This window comes from Corvus cornix, chromosome 2, assembly GCF_000738735.6.
Source record: "Corvus cornix cornix isolate S_Up_H32 chromosome 2, ASM73873v5, whole genome shotgun sequence".
In the NCBI taxonomy this organism is placed as follows: Eukaryota; Metazoa; Chordata; class Aves; order Passeriformes; family Corvidae; genus Corvus; species Corvus cornix.
Genome location: NC_046333.1, coordinates 50,023,494 through 50,049,836, shown reverse-complemented (window position 1 = coordinate 50,049,836; position 26,343 = coordinate 50,023,494). Strand labels below are relative to the sequence as shown.

Here is a 26,343-nt window from a genome sequence, read left to right as displayed (position 1 = left end):
AAACATATCAAAGCCCTTCTTTCAGGTTGTAGCTTGTCTTCTGAGTTCCTTCCTTCTCTCCTAAGTTAGCACAGAGCCACAGGACAGTCTACATTGGCAAGGATCTCTGGAGCTTGTACAGTCCAACCTTCCTGTTGAAAGCAGGTTGGAGATGAGGTTGTCTGGTGGCCTGTCAGGGAACCAGATTTCCAATGAGCAAGGCACCACCACTGGGAGGATGAAAGAAGGATTTGTGCTGGGGATTTTAGCACTCTTCCAAAACCCTGACTCTTTTGCCCTGAAGGGCTGGCATTTTCAGAGAACCCTTGAAGAGCAACACATCCCTGTGAGCCCCAAATGCTATGTGTGGAACAGGGAAGCAGCAGCACTTCTGCATTCCCAGAGCTCAGAGTGGAGGGTGACTACAGCATCTGAGCTCCAAGCAGGCAACTCGCTTGCCAGCTGTCATGAAGTTAAACTTGTATACTCAAGCTACAGGAGGCCCCTGCATGTCACATGAGAATGTCACCATGTTTCAGACACAGGAAACAGAATTGCCACATGGCTCCTTTCTTTTAAAAAATTTCCCTTTATTCTTCACAATCTACTAATCCTTGAAATTAAAACACAGGTACATTCCCTGCACAGGTGCATTTATGTATCCTCACTCTTACAGTTTTCAGAATATTAAACAAAAACCTTCAACATATTAAACAGTAAAAAAATTAATAGCATTTTCCCTCTGTTTTGAGGATGGTCCTTGCTCCTCTAATCAGAAGAACACTGCCATGTTTAAAACACCAGTGATTCAGCCAACAATAAGACAGTCTCCAATTTTGCCATCCTTATGCAGCAAGTGATAGTGTCAGTTATGGCATTCCCACTGATTTCATGAGACACAGAAATAAATCTGAGTGAAAAGCAAAGTTGAGGGAAGCTGTTTTCTAGATCTGGTATTTAGTTGAAAGCTGAAGTGAAATCCCAGTTGTATCAATGCACACATGAATTTTCTCATCTAATTCACTGTGACCAGTTCAGCATGAAAAATACTAAGCATTTTTATGTTTATGAAATAATTCATAAGCAACATCCCAGTGTGCTCTAAGGCATCTTTACCTGAAAAATGATTTAGAATGCATTATTCTTGTCAGTCAAAATATTTTGAGTCATTCTGGTCTTCCCTTCATTAGACTTTGGAATATTTCTGACCAAACCAATAGTGAAATACACATTTCACCATCAGCTTGAGACACCTGAAACAGCAGTTTCGTTTACTAAAATTAGACACTATTGTTGTGCTCTCACTAGTGAAAAATATTTACAGTAATGTCATGAAAAGTTGAGAGTTCAGATGAGTATCTTCAGAAACTTAATTGCTACTGAATTCCTTCAGATAAAGCTTCATAAAGTGCTGGAAAAAAAAGCAATTTAACAGCTGGCCTTCCAGTGCTTTTAACTACAGGTCTATATATTTGCAGAAAAAAGTATTTAAATTACAATTAAAACAAGTTTTAAGTTAGGAAAACATGAATAATCCAAACCAATGCTCTTCATTTTTCACTAAGTGGTTCATTAACCACAGATACTCAGAGTTTCACTAGGCTTATTGTTGGTATACATACAGATGGATCTATGCCACTCTAGTTTTTAGCAGATAATAAATACCTATCTTGACAATTTACAACAAACGTGGAGTATTTATAGACAAAGTAGCCAATATTCTATCTCTTGATGAACAGAGACATTCTGTCTTCTAAAGGAAGTCTTGCATAAGCCATGCTTTAGAACTCAGACATGGTCAGCATAAAAAATTCTTTAGTACCCTTGAGAACTCTCAGTCCCTTCCTACCCTCTTCTTACTCCTCAGAATCTTGAATTTTTTGAAGATCAACGTCATCTAAGGCAGTCTCACTTTCCAGTGGACTTTCAGGTTGCAGGGCTAGTGCCTCCATCTCTTTGGTAAATTCAGATTCTTCTGTTCCATCGGTAGGATGATTTGGATCCACTTCTTTTGTAGGATCTGGACCAGGATCTGACTGTTGTTCACTTGTAGAACTACCCTCTACTAGTTGCTTTTCATCTAAACAAAAGAAAAATCACACAATTAATAAACACTGAACTCATTTGGAAGCAAACATTTTTATTACTAAAGAACAATAAACACTAGGATACTTTGCATCAATTACAGAAGTGATTAATGTAGAGAATCTTCATTGAAAAAACCCAAGACACTAAAGCTTTGTTTAAGTTGGTATAAAGTTACTGTGGAGCTAATCCTATACAAAGCTCTCATTAATATATCTTCCATTTTGCCAGACTTCTTTATAAATAAAGAGAGGAGCAAAGTAGGACACAACAGTTATTTTAATGTTCAATTCAAATACTCTTTATTGACACCGTTCTTATCATCAGCTTTTCAGAGAATGGCTGCAGGTCAGTTAAACACAGAGTACAGGTGGGGTTTGTTTTCAATCAAAAAGCCATGTACACAACTACATAGGAAGCATTTCTGCATAAAACAGACTGAAGAAATTATATGCTTAAAAACAATGAACTTAGGTTGAAGTGAGTCATCCTGAAATTTATAACTTGACTGCCTGGAATAGAATCACCTATTGCACCTTTACTCTTCAAGCAATGTTTTCTGAGAAAAGTTATTTAACAACTTTTTTACCCTGATTCTACTAAGTAGGGCTTGCATGCTAGCAATTCTGAAAAGAAGGAGAGGAAAGCCTAATTGGGAGCAAAAGTAGTTAAATCTTGGTTTCTTTTTCTCTGTTGTGATTGACAGTCAGCCAAAAATTGTCACAGCTAGCCACAACTGCCAAAGCCCTGCCAAGGTCCTACTTGGCTGTGAGGTAACAGCCTTCAGCAAAGGCTGAAGTGTGGACTTCCTTGACGCTCACCCTTGCACAGTGGGAACGCTTAAACTTTTGGGTTTGCATGTAGTTGCAGCTGTTGCATTTATTTTTTTTTAACCATTAATTTCCTGAGGTACAGGATTTGCAGGGGGTATTACTAACTTTCTGAAACAAAACTGCTGTTGATATGAAATGCTCGGATACAACACCATTCACAAGGTGATCTGAAGCTCAGATGACTTCAGTGTCTTGCTAACAGTGCATAATCTTACAAGGTCTAGAGGGTGCTGGCCATGTACCTGAAAAAGTCAATGAAGATGAACATGTAGATAGTGGAGTAGAAATGTAACAAAAAATGTTAGCTTCCCTTTTTAGATAAGGAGGGAAAAGAGTCATCTACCAGGATTCTGCCTCTCCCTCTGAAAAGCACAGCACCTGGCCACTGACTCCTTCAGTAAATTATCAGCCTGCAAGGGTGTGTGTTTGGCATCAGTGTGAGGCATCACTGCTCACAGCTCCTTTAGTTTTGTTGTACTGGTCTGCAATACCAGGGATTTCTAATATCTTTGCCTTCAACTTCCACACTCATCCTAATCCCATGCAACAGCAGCTCTTGTAACAGGATCAACATAGGAAACTGTTTAAAAATTCAATTATTACTAATTTATTACTGATTTATATCCTGTTATTTTGAGTACAGCTCTAGTGAACAACATTTCCCTTGTAAGGCAACCATGATTTGTGCAGTGCACTTCTACAATCCTTAAAACAAAGGAAGGGAAATCCAGTAAGTTGTGAAAGAGAAAAAGTGATTTCATCCCCAACTTTCCCATTATTTCACTTGGAGAAACAGTGCATTAGAGTAAGTTAAGGGAAGGGGTGATACAGTGTTTTTTCTGTTACTACATTTTAATTACTTGTTTCTTGAAGGGAGAAAACCACCATGAGCAGTTTAAAGACTACTGCTTGCTTTCCTCACATTCGAAGCACACAACACAATTAACTTGATACTCTGATTATGAAGAGGAAGTATTATGGGACACTTAACATCTACATTAACCTTTACAACTACAAGGAGCAGGCTGCTTGCTTATTATCCAACTTGTCTGAACACCTCCAACAAAATGTAGAGCAGCATGAAACTTCTGCATGAACTTGATTAAAGGTCTGAATTTTGAAACAGTGCAGTGTAAATCAGAATGCTTTCATTGTAGAAAGGTGTGTAACTGTAGCATTAAAAACCATGTTTGGAAAATGTGTGGCATTTTTAAATTGAAAGGCCAGAATCCCAACAAACGCAGCTTTGCTGTTACATTTCATCAAAGATTTTTCTCCCAACCTCAGCTGTTACAGTTTTAAGACCTTTTAAATTGCTCCTTGTGATGAAGTTAACACAGCATTAGTTTCAGCAAGGGAAAAACAGATCCTAACCTTTCTTTTGCTTCTTTTCTTGTTTCCTTTTCTCTTTGGCAGCTTCTAGTTCTTGTTTCTCATGAATTTCCTTCAGGGTCTTGCAGACTTTCTTGTGGGTAAACCAGTGTATTTTCTGGCAGTTCTGGTCACAGTACATCACCTGAAAGTTAGCAGAGTTATCAATTCATTTTCATGTACTAAAAAAATAGAACATTTCCTCGCATTTCTTAATGCACCAAGTTAAATGTCTATGTATAGACATTTAATGGTACTTTTAAGCAATTTGCAAGGTCATATGGAGTGATTCTATATAAGAATCTGTAAAGAGCAGTTTTTTATTAATTCTAAACATACAGAAATTTTACTCCTTCTCCATTCTTAAGCATACACACTTGGATTTCCCAGTACTCCTACTTGTGAATTTCAGGCATCTTTCCCAGAAGTAGACAGCTTAAATGTTTTCAGGGCAGGCATGCATGCCATTCCTCCTAAGTCTACACAGTAAACAGGGAAGCATTCAAAATCCTCAGAACCTCAGTGGCAATATTTTTCTGATTCTTACCATCTTACATACTGAACATCTTTTGTCTGCTCCCTTTCCCCCACAAGTTGTACAGAATTCAGCATCCACAAAACCCACTTGGCCAGTAATAGCTTGTGTAAGTACAGAAAAAGCTGTGGGGTCAGAGCCCTGAAAGACAAGAGGTGGTAATGAGATTAAAACCCAGCACTGTGGCAGAGAGGGACACACAAGGGAAGACCAGAAGTAATTAACACAAGCGTCGGCCTCACTGAAGCTGTTGTAGCAGCAAGAACATAAAACCAAATCACAGAACTTCAACTAACGTGCACAACTTAACATTTAAATCTTTAGATAAACTTTTGTTTAAGAAGTTAAGTCCTAAGCTTCTGTAGAATTTCTTCTGTAAGTTATTACTAAACTCCATGTTCTTTACATCTGTAGATCCTATGCAGCAGATTTTTGCAGCTCAGTCTCTGTGCTGGCATACACAAAAATGTTTCATTTGTCACTGTTGTGCTCAGTGCATGCAGATGCTACAGACCAGATCATCACAACTTGAAATTTTCAATTATTTGCATATTACTATTTAGATGTTATTTGCAGCATTATTCCCATGCAATGCAAGCAGTAAGGTTTAGGTAACCATACATTAAAACTATTCTTTTGGGCAATGATGTAAAACAAAAAAATGCCAAGCTGTTCTGGATGTAAGTAATTCCTTAAACTGTTAGACTACCATGGAATATATACAATCATAACTACTACGACAACACTGAGATGCCCAGACTGAATCCAAATAATTGTGCAATGACAAAGGTCAAAGGCTTCCAGATCAATAAAAATCATAGCATCTCCTCCTTTCTAGTTCTGCACAATGGACGGAATCCAATGGAATAACTGTCACTTCTTTAAAGGCAGGAAAGACTGCAAGCTCTCTTAAGAAAAAAGCAACAGGAAGGAAAATGTTTACTCTAAAGCAAATTGTAATGCATCACAACGGCTTGTTTTCACACTGTGTTTATCTTCCTGGCTTAGACAAACAGTAGAGGCTGCACTAAGCCTCAGGGCATTTTAGCAGACCTGGAGCCACTTAAGACAGAGGCTATTTTTAATTGACTCAGAATAATCCAAACACGTCACAAGATTGTTCCACTTCCCCAGTGTTTGCGCGTACAACATCTCACTCTAAGAGACCAGAGAGAACATGCTTAAAAAAGAACAGCAACTCTCGTGAAAAATTTATTATGAAGCAATAAACAGTCCTAAAATGAAGAGTGTGTTAGCAAAGACATAAGAGGATAACTGAGGTTAGATTTGTAACCTGTAATTTTGGTTTCCTAATTTAGGTATACATTTTGCTGCACACTGCATCATCTTGCCTCTCTCTCTCCGTGATAAAAGGAACCTCATAGAATGTTTTTCCTTTTTCTACCATCATGTATCACCAACTTTTTGTGTACAATAGAACAAATGAATGCATTAAATCTAGGAAATTATTCAGTCTTAAACTGAATTTAGACATTGTGAAAACAGTGCAAATTAAGCTTCATTTTTGTCTGAATCTACCATTTCAAAAAGTGAACTGGCATAGAAAAACTGAACAGACATCCCAGAGGAAAGGAAAGCTCAGAGACAAGAAAAAAACTGCTTCAGTTTTCTTTAAAAGCTGAGGTGGTTAAGCATTTGTTATGAGCACATGAAAAAAATACTAGTTGAAGTATTTTAGAGCATTTTCCTGCAGTATGTAAAATCTAGCTCCAGTTAGCCAGAGTTCAGGGACATCAAAAACCTTTGCTTAATGTAATATGCTGCAGAAGCTGAGGACAGAAAGATGGCTCAATCTGAATTTATTATGCAAGTTACTTAGAAAGGATTTTCTTGACAGGAAAAACTTACTATTTCAACGGGAGCAATACTTCTCACAAGCTGCTGGAGCAATGTAGCTTCACAGTAAGGAAACTTCCGGATACTTTCTCTAATTAGCTTCTCTTGATACACAGGGAAACCATCTTTATCTCTCCCTTTCAAGAGACTAAATTTTTTAAAACACATGTAAAATAAGAAATCACATAGTAAATATTAAAGAACAAACACATACAGCATGCTGTACTCTGTCTTCTTTCAGACTATAGAGAAGAATTCATAATAATTTGGCAACTTTGTATGTCAAGGTATGTTTAAGATGCAAATGAAAGCATTTTTATTCTAATGCACAATCATTATGAAATACACAATAAATAAATGTATGCTCTGAAACCATGACTTACTAATTCTACCACAGAGAAAAATAATCATCCATAGGTGGACTATCCACTGTCTACATCTGACTAAAATATCAAAATGCTTTGTGCTGTTTAAAAATTATCACTGTAACAATAAACACTGATAAATGAACAATACCTTAATATACAAATTCCACTTTATTATGTTTAATAACATGTTATAGTCCTTATACTCTTTGGCTGCTATTTTTTTTTATGGATCACTGACGAACTATTTGATTTCACTATGTGAAAGCCGACTTCATAATTTATTTTCAGTCTCACAGAAGATTTCAGTAAAAATCCACAGGCCTACAGGGAATGTGATCCTTCTAAAAGCCAGGTACTTACTTTGATATTTAAGATCAGGCAGCTGGGTTTGTTACTCAGTAGATTCTGAATACCTGTCTAAGAGATTTAAGAGTCTAAGTCTCACCCAGAGTCTGTGGGATTTGCAGTTCTCACTTGCTTAAGTGTTTTTGAAAAAAAATCTCAACCTGTATGACTGCTGGAGAGCAAAATGGCACAAGAAGTGTTCCCATATGAACCATTTTGACATGGAGAAATTCTTTTTTCAAGCCTATCACTCCCCTTTTTTTCCATCACACACTGCTGTCTGCTGCTTCATAGGGTATATGTGAATGCCAAGTTCTAACCAGTTCCAGCAAAGAGCTGAAATTCTAGGAGTGTTTCCTTTGTGCCCAGGAAAGGACAGTGTCACTTCAGACACAGAGAAAAGGGAGTCAGTGCCACCCTGAAGTAAATGCAGCTAGGATTATTTAGCAATTTATTTGTCATAGCCTTTATCCAAGGCAATCCAATTTATTCCTGCAGTTGTCTTTTCCCTGGTACCTGTAACAGTAGGGCATACGTGTGCTTTCAGACCTCTCTGTAGAAATACACACCTTTTGATAAACCCATCTAGTTTATCCTCTCGCTCTTTTAAAAATGTAATGCATTTCTGGAAGATGCAACTGATATAGTGCATTTTCATAGCAAGAACTTCATTCATGTCTTTCTGCTTCATGCATTTCTCACAAATGAGATCCAGAACCCTGTAACATTTCTGCAGTGCTTCTACTTCGGCCAACAGAGGGTTCTCTTTCACCAGCAACACGATCTAGGAGAAAGATTGAAGAAAATGTAATCCAGTTAAGACTTCTGCATAAGCATTAAAGCTTATATAGCTCATTGTAGCTAAATTTCAGTGGAGTTTCTAATATTCTTCTACTTCCTTCTTATGTAGTCTTCCCTTTCTTTTTCTAGTCATTATTTAGCATTATTATTCAGTATACTGGAATTCACAGTTCCCATACAAGAAAATATTTTAAATTAAGACTGGTATTAAAAATAGTAAGTTTGTTTGGTTGGGTTTTTTTTAGAATAAGAACCTGAAGAATCAAAACCACTTCTAAAGAAAATTATAGAAACTACCATACACTATCCTAAAATCTCTTTCCTTTTGAACACCTAAAATAAACTGGACTTGTATGATTTAAGCAGTTTCACAGAACACATCAACCTCACATAATCCTGGAGTACTTTGTGAAATGAAATGTTCTAAGAGGAAACTCTATGCTCTACTCACTCAATTAGCCACTGGTGCACTACTGTCTGTGTACACTGCAGATACCTGGCTGGAAACTGTTGACAAATTCTGGACTTTGATTGGCAAGCCCAAGGAATGTGTATTTGAATTTAGGTGTATTCATTTCTCTGAACTACACTGGAGGAGCAAACCATAAAAGACATTATTGTCAGCAATATCTTGGGAAGTAAAAATAAACATTCTCTTGCACATACTTTCAGAAACAGCAGCAGTGCTAGATGTTACTGTGGCAAACCAGTGATGAAGGTAGGAAGATACATGCTGAGAAAAGCATTGAGAGAACAATGAGATTTTGTTAAGATAGGAAATTGTTCTGTGTTCCCACTTCAAGAGGGGCTGGGAAATAAAGCCAAAAAGACAGCTATTTATGGTTACTGATATAAGAAGTAAGAATCTCTCCACTTAAAGGTGTTAGCTCAAGATTCTGGTGTATACAAACACTGAAATAACTTAATTTTTTAATCACATCTAAATGTTGAGCCTGATTCTTCCTCATTTTTAGAAGTAGCTGAATTAGTAAATAATGCTTTTGATTTTTGCTTGAACTTGCAGAAGAGCTGAATGCTTCTTGACACAAAGAAACAGCTCCCATGCCAACAAACACATACAATTTACATACTACTCCACCTTAACAGGATGCATGTTGGTAGTAGTAATAATTTTATGCAGAGGCCCAGCTAATTTGACTGGCAGTTTTGGTTCTTTGTCTAAGCCTTGTGGTTTAGTATAGTAGTCCAGCCTTTCACGTGGAAAGAAGTTGTTGATGACAGTCACACAGTCATGTTGACCTAAAGGCACAGAAGAAAAAAATCACCAGTGAAATAATAACCAAAAAAAAACCTAAACCCAAATCTAATATAGGCAATACAAGTGAGAATTACCCACATGCAAAGGAGCTTTGCATGATATACTTTGCACTGCAAACAGGCAACTCATTCTCTTGTGTGTAGCTTTAATCTTTAGTAAGTGTTATTAACTTACTGACTCCCAGCAGGGAATGCCCTCATGAAAACTCATTTTGAATATTCTGTCCCCTTCCTGCATCCTCTTTCCCTGGTAAGCCACAACTAAGAGAATAACTATTTCTCCCCCAAGTTATACTATACTAGTAGTCTCATACTGGTGTTACAATTTTTCAAGATGAGATTTTTCCACTTTGTACTTCTAAAATTAATGACATTTGCATTGAGACTCTGAATTTTCAGACTTGAAGCAGATATTAGTATATTGACCTAAGGTGGGAGAAGTTAGAAGAACAGAACATGCTTAAAGTTTACCAAAAATAAAAGGGCTATGATGAAAGTAACAAGATGAGAAAAGTTACACCCTCTTCTTGTTTTCCACATCTGACAATATAATGGATTACTTGACTAAAGGGAAAGTAAAACTTATCTTCTCTAGTTCAGGACCACATTCTTTAAATTGATTGATTTGTCTTGGCACTAATCCTATAATCAGAAGAAGACACAGCCAACCAAATTCCAGCATTTAAAATCCTCCACTGTTTTAGAAGAGACAGTTCTGAGCTAATAGAGCACAGTGTAAGACAAATGACAAGGGAAGAAGTATCCTCACTTCCCACACACAGGCAGATGAATTAATGTTGATTGGATGAAGAATAAAAAAAGAACAGGAATAGATTCTAATGTTCAAACTTTTACAGAGTAGTGTATCTCCGTATGCCTGAAAATATTTATGCTACCTTGGTGATGTGATGAGATTTTAAACAAGAATTCTCAAAAATTATGTTGGAGATAATATTCCCCATTCATTTAACTCCATACAGCATCACATTGGAAAAGACTCTCCAAATCCAAAGGATAATTATTAGGAATAGACTTCTCTGATACATTAAGTCAATAGTTAAGGTTTTGCTGCTCAAACCTCAAGTGAGCAATGTCAACCTTTTCTTCTATAAAACAGCAGAATGAGATAAAATGGAAATTGAAACTTAGCACTAAATCACTATTCAAGGAAGTAAATCTAAATGGCAAGGTAGGCTTGAATCCAGAACACCTAAAGGACTTCAAAGGGAGTTCTCAGGCATTTAAACACCATGAGAGAGTTGTGTTTGAAAGGAACTACAGGTCCACATTTTTGGTTTTTGGGAAGCAATAGCTGTGCCACTGAAAATGACTCCACTTAACCTCGTAATGTTTTATCAATTCTCCTTGCTAGAAATAGAGAAAAAGTGGAATATTAATCCAGGAACCTAGTACTGCCAAGGTGGGCAAAAAATTTAAAAAGGGCTTATTAAAACAAACAAAAAAAGCCAAGAAAAAGAAACACAACAACAGCAAAAAAGCCTGTTGCATGTTTTGCCAGGGATAACTCCACATGCTGGAATGACAAATCTCTATCTTACTCTAGTGAAGTTCAGGTCAGTAAGTAGTGACTACCTCAGAACAGGTTCCAAGACTTCTCCCTCTCCCAAAAGCAGGGGGGAAGGGTGGGTGGTGGCTCACTGCCAGCACACAGCTGCAAAGCTCAGCTGAGTTCCTGCCTCCTGGCACTACAGTTGTTCTTTCCCACAAAGGAAGCTCCAATCAGCACTTGGTGCTGCACTTCAGACACCTCCAATGTAACCAACTTCCTCTATTTTCAAAGTGGTGACATTGCAAAAACTTACACACTTCAACAGCAGCACCTGTTCTCACAGGTAAGATCATCTGTGGTTTTAGGAAATCAAACATGGGAATAGAACACAAATTGACACTTACATGAGGAGATGTGGAAAACAAAGCTCAGCAACGTGTCAGTTCAGAACAAGTCATTAAATAATGTTTCTCCAACAAAAAGCATCAGAATCTAAAACTTTACTTCTTTAGGAGTTTAGGAAATGAAATAATTTTCATCTTACCCACAAAAGCAGCCATCTGAGCTGCTGTCCTTCCCACAGAGTTGACAACATCAGTTTCTGCTCCAGCCTCTAACATCATCCAGGTAATTTCTTTATTTCCTGAATTTGCAGGAAAGATATGGGGAATGAGCAAGGACAAATCAGAACTTGTAATTCTCTGTGTTTCAGAAAAAGATGTACTGAATTTCTCAAAGACCAGGAACAACACTGAGGAAAATCAATGTTCTTAATGTTGTTATTTTAAGAATGGATTAAGAGAAAGGCACATGTTTATTTTGAGTTCCAGAGGATGTAACTCTGCTCTCTGTAATGCACATTCAGCTTCCCATGGAGATTATGGGAGTCATACTCATGTAGCTACACTAGAGCCTGGTCCCTCTGGACAGCAGTATAGAAGGAAATTCTACTCATCTAGTTTGACAGTTCAACTATATTTGCTATTCTAAGAAAAACACGTTCAGGACTATGATGTAGCAGGAACACAGTGAACAGAACAGATTGTTCCTTTCTCCACAGTGGGAACTGGGTGTTCAGACTGGGCTACATACCAAGTAAAATGAAGCTAAAATTTGACGGGAAGATTAGATGACTTAATTGGTGCCCTTCAGAGACTAAAAAAGGACACTTGTCACCACTCCTGCTGGTTCTGCTTTCAAAGGTACTATTACTTTATCAGTTTTTGTGCAGATGCTAAGTACAGAAAAGTGAATACAAAAAGGGGATGGTGGATGAAAATTAATGTTTAAAAACAAAATCACTGCATCAGTAGTGCTCATGTACCTTTTGTGCCCACAGATAAGACACTAAAGTCAACATTCAGAAGCATTCACACCCAGGATGACAGGTTAAAAGCTCAGCTGTGAGAAAATGGTAAAAATCCAGCATTTTCCATAAAGCAGCAGTCATTTAAAAGCCTCTAAGAGTTTATCATCTATCTGCTGCAGCTGTGATATTGCTCAATACCACAGAATACTGAAATTTCCCTAATCTTTTTACCTAAGTTTTACCTGAAAAACAATCTGATGCTCTAGTTGAGGTTCATATACACACATAAGCCTTTTTTTATATACTTATGATGAAAGAAGACAGTTTAAACTCTACCTTCTAAGAAACCTGACTTCCCTAGAATCTCATTTTTTGGGAAGACATAAGTGGCCTAGTAAAGAAGATACTTAAAATAACCTAATATTCCCAAATATAATCTTTTCCCCAGAAGGAACAATTATTTTAATGTAGTGTCTTTTTTTCACTCAAGGAAATTACTGCTCCTGCCATCAGGGAAAAAGAATGGCAAGAGGAAAGCTGCAAACCACCACTTGAGACAGGAGAAGATATATACAGCTATAAGCACTCTGATTAAGAGTGAAAATTAATGTAGGAAAACATGTTTTTAACATTACTAAATACATTTTTTAAAGTCCACAAGATAGTTGGGAAAATAGTGTAGGAGAAAGACAAAATTTGGAAAGTACTGGATTGAGAAGTCTCAAATATTACTAAAAGCTACTGATTTGCAGTACTAAAAAGGCAGTCTGGTGCAGCATAATTTTCAGTGTAACACAGTCTGAGTACATAGAATGTACCCCACTGCACAAGAAAACATTCCCAGGAAAGTGAATGTCGAGATCTCTAACAAACAGGACGAAGTAGGTACAGGACAAGTAGACTGTATGCCTGAAAATGCTGAACAAAATCAATTTTTATATGAGCCTGAACAGTAGCTCTCCTCTTCCACTGCCCACAGGATTCTACTGGTCATGATGTAGTTGCATGGTTCATATAAATACCAGCAAACCTGAATAATAAAAGCATGTCAATACTTCCTTTTAAATTATTAATTTATGGCAAATTGTACCCATTGATGTCATAAAAATCAATGATCTGAATTTAGTAGGAAGTTACCTGAAAGTCCAGCAAACATCAAGGCAGTGTATCCATGCTCATGTTCATTGCAGTTTACATCAGCTCCATGTCTCAAGAGCAACCTGCACATGTCCACCTTCCCCTTGTAAGCTGCGTGCATCAGAGGGGTCATGCCATGCTACCAGAAGAAAGGAGAAGCAAGTAGAATGTTACATCTCTTGATCTTCATACCACTGATCATTTTTACTTGGCCATACACATTCAATATAACTACCAAAGCCTCATGTAGTATCTTATTTACAAAACACCTCACAGAATCCTTGTGAAAAAATATGGTTACTAACATGCAGCAGATTCCTGTTTCCAAGTCACTTTTCTGATTATGCTGTGCTATCGATTTGAAAACAGAGCAATGTATGAAAAACATTCACAGCCAATTTATCATTGTCCTTTTCCATAAGACATTAGTGTTAAAGACAACTAATGTTTCTGCTAGTTGGAAAAGCTTCATTTTGAAAACTTCTTAGCTTCCTACATTATTCTTTTCTCCCCTGCTGTAGCTTATATGATAAGAAGCAACAAAATTAGAAATAGGCTGTTGTTTTAAACATTACAAAGATTTGCAGTCTCTGAAACCCATCTTGCTCATTTTTAGTCATCATTACTGGTAACTTTGCCATCCGCCTCTCTCCCACTTCTCCACTCTTTTGGCATTGGGTCCATGATCAGCCAGAGCTCTGAAAGCCCTTGTAAAGACACACAGCTCTCGTTAGACTTTAACAGTCACAGCCTCAAGCCCTGCTGGTTTGATCAACTGCCCCAGCACAAAAAGGATTCGCTTCAGCATGGGAGGACTGAGGTGTAGCTATAAATGTAAAGCTGGGCAAACCCCAGAGGAAATTTTCAGAACTAGGGTGAACTGTCAGTGCAGGCTCTCTCCCTCTTCAAGGGCAGGGAGAAGCATGTTGCTGTTTGAGAAAACTGCATGACACTCCATTTTTAGAATTTAGTATGCTTCTTCCAATATGCTGTTTATTTTCACTTAACATCAGGTCAGGATTCATGTTATCAGCCAAGACACTTTAACTGCCCAAGAACACCCTCCAACACTGCATACCAGGGAGTGTGCTTTAGTTTGTCCCTGAAGGAAATGAAAATGGCATTCTGTTCCTTTCTTTGCCAGTCAAGGCTGTGTGCCTGAGTACACTCATGTACACCATTACTGCAGCTCTGTAGATGCCTGGTAATGCGATACCCAGAAATAATGTAATTGTCAGTTTGAGCCCTAATATATTTCTTGTTTCAATTTATGACAGAGTGAAAACCAAGTAAGTTTAATTTACCAGCATAATTTTAAAAAAAATTCTAAAGGTGAGGGAAATGGGAAAAGTTAAAATTAGAATAATTTTAAGGCATTATATTGTCATCATTTTCCATCCTAACTGAAAATAATAAAAAGTGCTTACTTGATGCATTATATTTTAGTAACCCACATATTTTGGTAAACTGCATTACAAACTGCCATTAAAGAAACAAAATACCCAAAGAGATCACTTCATGAATATGAAACAGACTGGTTTTGCTAGGTTTCATTTGGGGTGCCACTAATGTGAAATAAAGACTTTCTTTCCTACTATATAAAATGTGTGTTATTGTATTACATTTCATTATGTTACGTCAAAAGCAATTTTACAGGCCAATTCCAGTCTGGAGTCACAGTAGGGATTTGTCTTCTTTAGCAGGACAGAAAGGTACTGCAGTAAGAGAATATAAACACAGCACGGTTTTCCATGGGAGAAAGAATTTTTAGAAAACAATGACGTATAAGTTTGGTTATATCTTGAAAGCCAGTTGTTTCAAATAAGATCTGAAGGTTATATGACAAAGGAAAGAACTGGGTTTGTTTTATCCTCTCCTCCCAGAAAACTGTTTTTAAAATCCTTTGATTAAATTTTGGAAGTGTCAGGCTGTGGTGTGGATCAAAAAAACATATCAGGCAGAAAAATACGTGGACAGTTGCTATAAAATTGGATTTAAAGTCACATTAATATCAGTTTCTCACATTCACAGCAAACAAAAGAGGGTTTCACACAAGTTTATCTGGAAATGTTTGGTATCCTGTATTATGTCCCTACACTGAAACTGGCTTGACTGCAAATACTTTTCTCAGCTTGAATGTCAAAGACAGGTCCAGCAACAGTCTGTTTTCTCACAGATGACATTTGAATTGTCAATACAACACACTTAAAAGACGAAACTTGCAGATGGTTTATTAAGCATACAGATGAAACAAATTTTTGTTCCAATATGAAAAATCAGATGAAGGATCCATTTTCTAGATGTTACCATGCAACATTCTTCTGACCAAAAAAATCGGGCCTTTTAACCTTATTCTCTAGGACAAAAATGAATCCTTCCCAGTTTCTAGTTTGTTTTGCAGGGATGTTACAAGGTAACATCTCTTCTCTCGTGCAGGGCTGTAAGTATTCCCTGTATGTCTCACCATACAAGCTGAATAGAGTTTGCAGTGCCTCTAGAAATTACCTGGCTCTTCCCTTGACTGGGCTCTCCAGCTCACCAACCAACAAAGCCTCCCTGGCGTAACAGGGCTCTTGGCACAGCCAACCCGGCCATTACAGACCATCCTTCCCAGTTCCTTATGTTGAAAATAACCCGAAAGCAGACTGAGGAATGGGCTTCCAAGAGCTATGTCAACCTAATGCTGCCATGGTGGGGAAGCCAATTCATGAAAAAACCCCAAACAACGAACTGTGGGGTCAGTGGGCTGAAGCAGCTAACAAGGGAAGAAAAGGATGTGTAGGGAGGTGGGAGGGGCAGGCAGATGAGTACTAAAACCAGGGAGGGTCTGGACTCCACCACCAGACACAGAGGAAGAAGAAAGCAGGTCAGTCTATCTCCCTTCAGCACCCAGCTGAGGTATGCTTGAACAGGATGAATAAAAACAAATTTATAAAGATAATAAACTAGAAAAGAACCTTCTGCCTCCTAGGAACTACAAAGGAAGTTTCCAACAAAACTCTTGCTCAACCTTCATCAACCAGAGGAATAGGGAAACACAGAATAGCCAGGGAACAAGAAATGGGACAAACAAACAAAACAAAAATACACAAACTATCTCCCACTCCAGTCACATGTGCATATTTGGCACAAAATCTCTCCATTTTGTGAGCATTTAAACACTCATGCTGTGTAAGAACACAGACATCACATGTATTTTTAAAAAAACATTTGTTTTGTGGATAACACAATGACAATTCACTACTGAAGTAGTCACATAAACCTGTGTTACTCAAGTGAAAAGTGCAATCCAAGTGCTCCCAACATTCCCACGCTCACTTCACCCTTCTTCTCAACCACAGAACCTTGTTAAGATGTGGCATACAGGCTGGATCACACTGTAGCAGTCCCTCAGCAGGTGCTGGGGTACACTAAGACACTGCACATGTGAGTACCAGCTATTTAAATAGAGTGGCAAAAGTAGATAAAAAGGAAAGGGAAAGGGCTGTCAAAACCCTAGCTGAAAAGCTGCTGTAGACACTTGTATGCCAGCAATATCAAAGCATTCATCTCTCCCTTTCCCAGCTCATTTTCCAAAGAGGAACCCAGCCCCACATTAACACAGAAAGAGTGTCTTATTTTACCCTTTAGCTTCAGGCAACTATACCAGTTCTATTCAATTCAGAAAATTATAAACAAAACACGCAACTGTAGGTTTGGCTTTTATTTGAGACAGTATTTGGGACATTACTAAAAATGACGTAAAAAGAGCAGGTGCTACAAGGCAGAAACACTTGTTGATGTTTATCTTCAAAATCAACTATCTGGTACTGAATGCTGCTAGTCTAAAAATACAACTTCACTCTTCACTGGATGAAAGCCTTTAGAAATTTCACCCTTCAAGCTTTTGAGTAAGATTGCTCTTACACATCTTAAACTTCCTAAAGAAGGATTTGGAAGGAGGTCAACAGTTACATGCACAAATAGTTTTCACTGTAGCTAAGTATGGACTAATTAGAATATGAAATACTGTTCAGTAAGTGTTGATCACAGCTATAGTTCTTCTCCTTTATAGTCATCCTACTCAGCTGTTGGTTTCACATATGTAACACATTAGATTCCTCTGATGATATTTCAGTTCATCTGCAGTGATGAAAAGTTAAAGCCTACATCAATCAGTAACCTGAATCGAAACCAGATAATTCTTAACAGCAGTGAAACTTTCTTTGGTTTGTGTATTTTGAAGTACTGTGCAAAAAATATCAAAAGACAAAACTCTTCCTCCTCAATAAAGGCCAAGGATCTGGCCATTTTCTGCTAGCATAGGATGTTCATACCAGAATAGAAAGACAGATTACCTGAAGAATCCTCCACTGAACATACTCAGTATGAGTGAAGCTACACACACCTCAGCTATGAATAAGCAGGCTGCTGCTGTAATTCCCAGGAAGTTTTGGTTCTGCAGCACAGAGAAGGGGACTGGTTTTAAAGGATGTATTACAGAACTGAACAGCTGAATTACCAAACTAGAGGAAAAAAGTAATGCTGCTAATTCCAGATGATAGTTCTTCATGTAAGAAGATTATGAACAACCTTACAGTTATTTTAAATACAGAAAAATTATGTACTTTTCAGGTCAAGTCTGTTGGCCTTGTCTGCAGAAAATAGGGGTTGTAGTTCTACAGTACTCCTTCACAACCTTAACTACCAACATGATCAGAGGAAACTTCCACAGTTGGAAAGCCCGTGCGCATCCTTGATCCTGCCTTTCTATAAAAAACTGAAATGTTTTAGCCCCATGCTGTAGATGGAGTTCAAGTTGGCAAATTGCCAACAAGAAGTCACAATATTTACAAGCTCTGCACTCTCTGGGGAAAGGAAAGTCCTGAACACTTTCTCCCATACTAGGTTTCCAAATTAGCAACCACTCCATTTATAATGGAACAAAAAATTACTAAACAGTGTGCATTTAAATGAAATATATTTGTATTTCTTTTACATCCATTTCTACATCCCATCTATTTGTCCTAATGCTTTAGGACACCTGAATCTAAATGTCCCTGAAGTTTTTAAGTGGCCAAACTGTTAAAAGACCAGTTTTGTAGAAAGGCCATTGCATTTCTTTGTTTTCATAAAGACAGTGATTAAGCCTAAATATCCTTCCTTTCTTCATCTACCTAAATCCACAAAGACACAACAACAAAACAATTTATTTGGTCAGAAAGGATGCTGAGAAAAAACAGGACTGTATCTGCTGGATATCTCCAACCTTCTGGAAGACGGGCATCTGGGAGACTCATTTGAGTGAAGGGATCTTACACTATGGTGACACTCCCAGCAGAGCTCTGCAGACAGAAGGAGGCGAAGGGTGTGAGAGACTCCTGGAATAAGGGCAGGAAAAGCAAGCAGACTTAGAGGAGTACTTTTTTAGTTTTAAATACATGTACCAACAGCAGAAGCAATGCTGAAATACTGCATCCAGCTTGCGTTTACATTTTTGAAGAAAGAAGCCGAAACAACTGGAAAGCATTTGGAAAAGAGCCACTATTACAGTTCATTTGCTGCAGAAACGTAACTTTAGGCAAGATACTTAAAAGGTCACTGCATCTGGAAGACATTAAAATGTGACTTAGTCCTTGTCTAAAGGTACATGGAGAAAGGACAGCTGATTGTCAGTAGTTTTTAATCTACAAGAAAGCGGATCCAAGCAGTTAGAATATATGGTCAAACCAAAAATGAAAGGAACAGATTATGTGTTTATTTTTTTAAAATTAGGAGGTGTACTATGTAACAGCCTGCTTCTGAATGCTGTAGGTTCTTCAGCCTGTGGAAATTGTCAAATTGTGATTGCACGCTTGCTATACCACAGCTAGAAGAGAGAATTGCATTAAGCCTGTGCTCATTCTGTGGATTGTCTCATGTAAAAAAGTCTTTAAGGATGGAAATTAGTTCCTAACTGAATTGAGCTTCCATTTCAATACCTAAGCATTCCATCTTCAGGGCTTCTTTACTTCTTAACATTAATAAAATAAGTAACAGTAATAATATAAATGTGAATAGGATAAGCAACTAAGGCTACAGAGAAAAAAAATAAGACCTGATGCATTGAGAGCAGTCACCAGTTGTGGCAACAATGAATAACAGATGAAGCTGATGTTTAACTGGGATTTCACACACTCTTACTTATGTATAGATATTAGAATAACACATTGGAGCAAAAATGGGTTATAATAGAAAAATTCTAAAGCTGACATGGCTGATGGCTTTAAGAATCCTAAACAAATCTGAACACTCTGCTGTTTAATATGCATGATTACACACCATTCTTGGGGATAAAAAGGAGTCAGCAAGAAGTTCATTGCATAAACTTTTTAAGCTTTATGGGCCTTGTGTGTATTTAGTCAGATGTGAGCCTTAGACAAATACTGTTAATACTATTTCTTCTACAACAATAGCCTGAGGCATAACTCAGATATGGTTTCTTTGAATAAGCCATATCCTCTCAACACTAAATCCTGCATGTTGCACTAATACTGCAGCAAAGGTGCAGTCATTCAGCACAACTTCAGCAATTACACTTAAGGAAAACCTTTTGATGTCCATACAATAAAGCACATTTGCAAACATATTATACCTTGGGTTCTTAAAGTTCACTGTAAAGCTTAGTTTGACTAGTTTTACAGAAACTTGTTGAAATCAATACACTAGAAATTCAGGTTTAGCATTTAACTTATTTAAGAACAATCAGAAAATGGATCTGTTAGCAGAAAAATAAAAGACTAATGATATTCCATGAAGTGGTGAATTTCCTCCATTCAGCATTCCTGAGACCACATCTACAATATACCCTGTCCAATTTTGAGCCTTCCAGTGCAACAAAGACATGGATAAATTGCAACAAAATCAATGGAGTACCACCACTACATGGTAGGAACCTGAGCACTTGCACAGTGAAGAGGGGCTGCAGGAGCCGGGCTTACTCAGCCTGGAGGAGAGATGGCTTTGGCGGGACCCAACAGCAACCTGCCCGAGCTGACAGGGAGATCACTGAGAAGACAAACTCTTCACTTATGGTGGCAGGAGGGCAAGAGACACTGAGCCTAAGCTGAGGTTCAGACATAACTGAAACACTTTTCCACCAAAATCACAGTAAGAGAGTAGAAGAAGTTGCCCAGAAATATTGTGCAGTCTCCATCCTTAGAGATTTACAAGGCCAGACAGGTCAAAACTCAGAGCAATCTCATCTGACCCTGGAGCTGAAGCTGCTTTGAGCCAGAGGATGAACTAGACACATTCCCAGAATTTCCCAGTGATTCCTATGAAATTATAAAGCTGTGAAAAAAACCCACAAATTAACATTTAAATTGATAAATTACACATGGATTTAACATGCATGCTTTAGAAAACATTGTAAAAAGAAAAAGAATAGGAAACATGGAGCAAACAAGGCTCCTTTCTCTGTGAACTTATTCCCATCTTCAGATAGCACTTCAGGATTTAATCTTCTACATGTCTACCATACCCACCTCTATAAAAGGCTGTGGTTCCATTTCTGATCTAGCTACTCACCCTCCAAGCATGTTTATGGTTTGGCAAAGACAGGGCTTTGGGCAATGAGACCCAAGCACAGGATGGGGACAGGTGTTGTGTCTGCCACAGAGGGACTAAGGAGAGGGACTATTGCTTGTGAAGGTGACAAGCAGTCAGGGAACATCCCCATGTGTTTTGCTGCAGTGTTTATCTTATCTTAGAGACAAAGCTCATGCTGGAACTTAAGAGAAAATACAGTGTAGTACTTCGAGTAACATTAAAATTCCTTAAAAAAACAGTAAGAACTCTTCAAAGGTTCACTATTCATCTGCAGGCTGGAAATAGCTTGAGAATAACTCTGATTTTCAGGGCTATAGCAATTGCTGTTAGAGAAATGTTATTTAACAACATGAAGGCCTTCAGACCTAATATTTTCCTTATTAAACTCAGCATAATGCTTGTACAGTTTTGCAGTACCTCATCCAGGCAATTGACACGGACATTCTTGTTCCCCAGTAGCCTTCCAGCCTCCTCGGTGTTTCCTTTGATTAAATATAAAAAGACACAGAGAGAAAAGGGGGGTGAGAAACAGAATAAACTGAGAATCTGGAGGAAAATGGTCACTTCCCTTTCTCATTAGAATCAAAATCTTTGTATGCTAACTGCTTGAGATGTAGTTTAACCACCAAGAAATCAATTGCACTTGGAGAAGAGGCTTAGGAATGAACAGTATTATGTTCTAGAAGCTAAAAGCCTAGAACTCACAACATCAAAGAGTAGTTGGAAAGCATGAACTACAAGTAAATATCCATTTTTTGTGAAGTAACTGATCTACACACACAAGAATGGGACACTCATATGTCTGATCATAAACAGCACATGAACAGTTCTGAATGTGTATAATGATACTGATAACACATTTTGTACTTTATCTCTTTTGGAGCATCTTTTGTCTAGAAGAGCTGTCTACATTCTCACAAAAGCAAATTACCTCATTTCAAAGACTTTTTGGTCTGAATGAAACATGCTTTATCATTTACTCACATCATTTTTCCTGTTTCAATTTGAAATTTGCAACATATCACATTCACAGAAGTTAAATGAGTTTGCATTTGGTAATAGACAATAGAGGTAGAAAGGAAGGACTCAGGTAGCTTGATCATTGACATTTCTAGAAATTGCCAAATGCATAAGTAGACTGAAGTCTGAAAAAAAAATGTGCCAGGAAAAACAGGCAACACCTTTGTATTTTTCAATTCCCTACCAAAATCCTTTTGGCTAAGCCATAGTTCTAAGAACCTGATTCAAAGTCCATTGGAGGACTACCCAAATATTGCCAGTGCAGCTTCTACAGGCACAAATAAATAGAAATACAAGAACATTCAAAGAGTCTGAGTTTGGAGAACATTTATTGCAAATTAACAGAAACTTCTAATCACCGATTTGATCATAAGCAAAGTTCTTTCAGCAGTGATGTGCTTAACAAAAATAAGTGCTGCATTCCTTATTTTAATGATTTTCATATTTATCTTCATACTTTCAGAAGGAGGTGGTCATCCAGCAATTTTTCAGCAAAACAGCTCTTGCAACTTCAGGTTTGGCTAAAAATCCCGTTACAAATACTAGAAATAATTTCTTTTCAAAAGGCTTTTTGATCTGGCTTAACTACATGTAGCAGGTTCAGTTTGTAATCGGGTGGAAACACCAATTTAGTGTAGTGGTTTGGTCCAAAATACTCATTACTGTTTACCTTCTGTGAGATAAGAATTAGGAGAAAAGCAAAGCAGGCACAAAACTTGAAAGAATATAAAGAAGTTTATTAACAGACCTAAAAGAAGGGGGAAAAAAAAAATAAAATCATACCACACCTTCAGAACACTTCTCCTCCCCCCACCTTCCTCCCTTGTCCCACTGACAATGTAAAAGACAACCCTTGAGATGTTCAGTCTGTTTACCACTTCCATAATAACCTTGCTCAGTCCATTTAGGAAGAGGAGTCTCTCTTGCTTACGCTATGGAGGCATCTCCACAAGAAATTCTCTCATGCCTTCAAGCATCACAACGAGCCAGCCGCCCGGGTTGGTTCTCTGCTCGCATGTGGGAGTCCCTTCCCCCGACTTGCAGCTTTTCCCACAACTGCTTTTGAGGGTCCAATCTTGAGCTACTGGGGTACCATTTTAAGGTTGAGCCGTTCAGAAACAAAAGTTCTCTTCACCCATCTCTGGGAGCATTTTCATCTCTAAGAACAGAGGCCCTCCCCCTGTTCCTGGGAGCAAAGGGTCCTCCTCATCTTCATCTCTAGGACTATCTCTGGGAGCATCTCTAGGAACTGAGGTCTTCTCCTTCTGATTCGGAGCAAGAGTCCTCATCACTTCCATCTCTCCCTGTTCAAACTTCTCATCAAATTACAGCTGCTTCCACATTTGCTTATTCCAGCACAGGTGCTTTTGCTCACAAGTACAGTTTGAACGCTCCACCCCCCATGCCTTCATGGAATTACAATGGGTACTCTGATATATCATAGTCTATCACCACCATAGCTTTACAACAGAATTTCAGCTTTAAGCATCTCCTCTTTCTCCTCCCTCAGGTTTTCAGCTCTTCACAGCACTAAAAGGGTCTTGCAGCTGGAATTTCGCTTATCGCTGCTGGTCACATGATCTTTGCTGGGCAGCGGTGCAGCTTCAGCTGAATCTTCGGCTGCACTGGAGGGGGGGCCGTGCTGTCTGCACGTAGCAGGGCTGTGGGGGGCCGCGGGTGGAACAGGGCTGCACGGCTCCAGGATGGCCGTGGCCCGGCCTGGCCTGAGCAGGACCTGGCCCGGGCCCTGAGGGCCCCGTACGGGCCCTGCAGCCACCTGTCCCAGCGCCGGAAACGAGACAGAGCTCCCCCAGGCTTTGTCCATTCTTAAATGTTCACCACAGAGGCGGTCAAAATTTTAAGTGGCTTAAAAAATTGTCCATATTCAAACTGGGCAGCTGATAGGTTCTGTCAGGTCATAGAACATCACTTCCAGGACTATGCTTGCTAACCCACGACACTACACTACAGGAGCTTTTACCATTTTTCTTTTAATTGATTAATTTAGGGAAAAAACAACAATCACCTGAGTCATCTCACACACTTGATAAAGTCCCCTGACTGACAGTCAGGGAACCATCAACTAACTTACTCCCCCAGACACACATGTATTCTAAACTTTAGAAGCTTCTTAAGAACTGGATTGATTTTCAGAAGAACATCCCAGCCAAAGAACAAACATCAGTAAGGTGATCTTCAATTAAATTTTAATACAAGCAAAGTTGCATTTACAAATTTAGAGTTCTGCATGACAAAGCATTGAAGGATTTTCAAACAAGACACTAAACTGATGGAAGTCAGACTTCTAGAATTGGCCAGAGCTAAAAGCTGGAGCCAGGCTCTTCATAGTGGTGCACAGTAGGAAGCCAAGAGATAACAGGCAGAAGTTGAAACAAAAGCAAGCTTTAGACTTGATACGAGGAAAAACATTTTCACGATGAACCCAGTAAGGCAAAGAGGTTGCTCAGAGACACTGTGCTGCCTTCTCCTTGGAAGTTTTCAAGACCTGACGGGATAAAGCCCTAAGCAATCACATTTGACCTCAAGCTGATGTGTTTTGAGCAGGAGGTTGGCCTAGAGACCTCCTGAGGCCCCTTCCAATCAGAATTATCCCATGAACCTAATCAGAAGCCTCAGGTTAAGTTAGACAGAGGTGCAAGATGAAGGTCTGAAACTCTTATTAAACTGAGTCAATCAAACTGATTCTGGTCCACAATAAATTCACTGTTGACTGTCCTACACTTGTGTCTCTGACACACAGGAACATTTTAATACAACTGAGAGTGAAGCACCAAGTAAAATTTTCATGAGTTCAAATTGCCTGAAAACTACATACAGAAATGCATGGAACACGTGAAGTGTTTTTAGTTTGCCTTCAACTAATTAACGTTGCTTATGATTTTCAAAATACCAGTTGGAGGAAAACTATTTAGTTGGGGCTATGAAATTCACGTTGTTGGACCAGGAAACCCTAATGACAGAAAGTTCCCCCAGCAACAAGCATGTGGGCCACATAGTGTGATAAAACGGTGATATTTACATGAAACGCAAAGTCAGAGAAACACAGAATGGGTCAGGTTAGAAGGGACCACAGTAGTCTGGTTATCTGGTCCAAGCTCCCTGCTCAAGCAGTGTCATCCTAGAGCACATAGAACAGAATTGCATCCAGACAGTTCCTGAATATCTCCAGTGAGGGGAGACTTCACAACTTCTCTGGACAATCTGTTCTAGTGCTCAGTCACCTGCACAGTAAAGAAGTTCTTCCTCTTATACAGGTGGAATTTCCTGTGCATCAGTTTCTGTCCACTGCCTTGTGTCCTATTGCTTGGCACCACCAGGAAGAGCCTGGCTGCATCATCTTGACACGCTTCCTTCAGATAGACATTGATCCCCTCTCCTCTCTCTAAGAAGACAGTATAAGATAGTATGAGGGATAGTAAAATATGACAGTGTAAGGGATAAGAGGTGCACAACACCCCAAAACAGAGAATAACGTGTCTGCAAAGACGTACTGGGCTGGCAACAGCACATGGGGAAAACCATACAGCACGTTAGAAGATTGGATTACCCCCAAGAAAACTTCTCTTTTTTTTTTTTTTTCTTTTTTTTGGCAGAGAACATTAACACCAATAATTAGGCAAATGTCAACAGACGTTACTAGTAAGACGTAAACTTTCCTTAGCAGAGTTAGACCCGCCCAGATGAGCTTCCCCAGCCCAACTGCAGCGCACCGCGCCCCCCGCTGCACTCTCTGAGTGACGCGGGCCGGCCTGAGAGGGACCTAAACCCAGGGAACAGCCACTCTGCCCGGCAGAGAGAAGAGTGACGGGTCCGAAGGGGGGCGGGAAGGCAGGCGGCCCTCAGCGCCGTGACCCGAGAAGCGCGGCCGGGGACGAGGGGAGCCCGCGGCGACCGACCGGTAACGGCGCCTCACCGGCCGCCCCCAACGTGCGGGGACACAAAATCCCTCCCTGCACACGGCCAGCGGGGCCCCTGGGAGCTGAGGCCCGGGGCCGCGAGCGGCGAGGGCCGGGAGGGCTCACCTGTGGCGATCACTGCCAGCAAGTCCTTCTCCTCCGCGCTCAGGTCGCCTTTCCTGGGGGGAGTCATCGCGCCCCCCGCGCACGGTAAGCCGGGATCAGCCCGGGACGGCGCCCGCAGCACCCCCGCCCGAGGCACCGCCCCCGCCCCGCTCCTCACGGCGCCTTCCGCCCGCAGCCCCGCCCTGCCGGGGCCGGCTGAGGGGCGAACCATTCCTGCCCAGGGATGGGGGTCACTACGTGTCGGTCTTTCCCCCTTTGCCAGCTTCCTGTGCGGTGCTGCTGGACAGAAGGAGCCTGTCCCTT

General features: G+C 39.4%; 2 protein-coding genes across 2 annotated transcripts in view; one reads left to right on the top strand and one right to left on the bottom strand.

Annotated features, from left to right (window-relative positions):
* Window positions 1–545: 545 nt before the first annotated feature.
* ANKMY2 (ankyrin repeat and MYND domain containing 2) lies at window positions 546–26,266 on the bottom strand. The gene is made up of 10 exons (XM_039549483.1): window positions 26,041–26,266; window positions 21,395–21,459; window positions 13,409–13,547; window positions 11,507–11,605; window positions 9,274–9,434; window positions 7,943–8,157; window positions 6,673–6,808; window positions 4,816–4,944; window positions 4,272–4,413; window positions 546–2,059 (listed from the first exon to the last, which is right to left on the bottom strand). The coding sequence occupies exons 1-10, from the start codon at window positions 26,249–26,251 to the stop codon at window positions 1,836–1,838; spliced, it is 1,521 nt and encodes a 506-aa protein (XP_039405417.1). The 5' UTR covers window positions 26,252–26,266; the 3' UTR covers window positions 546–1,835.
* The window catches only part of BZW2 (basic leucine zipper and W2 domains 2), a 58,117-nt gene continuing 57,834 nt past the window's right edge, over window positions 26,061–26,343 (top strand). Inside the window, exon 1 of the mRNA XM_039549484.1 lies at window positions 26,061–26,124. The gene's annotated coding sequence lies outside the window, so the exon portion shown is untranslated. The remainder of the gene's footprint in view (window positions 26,125–26,343) is intronic.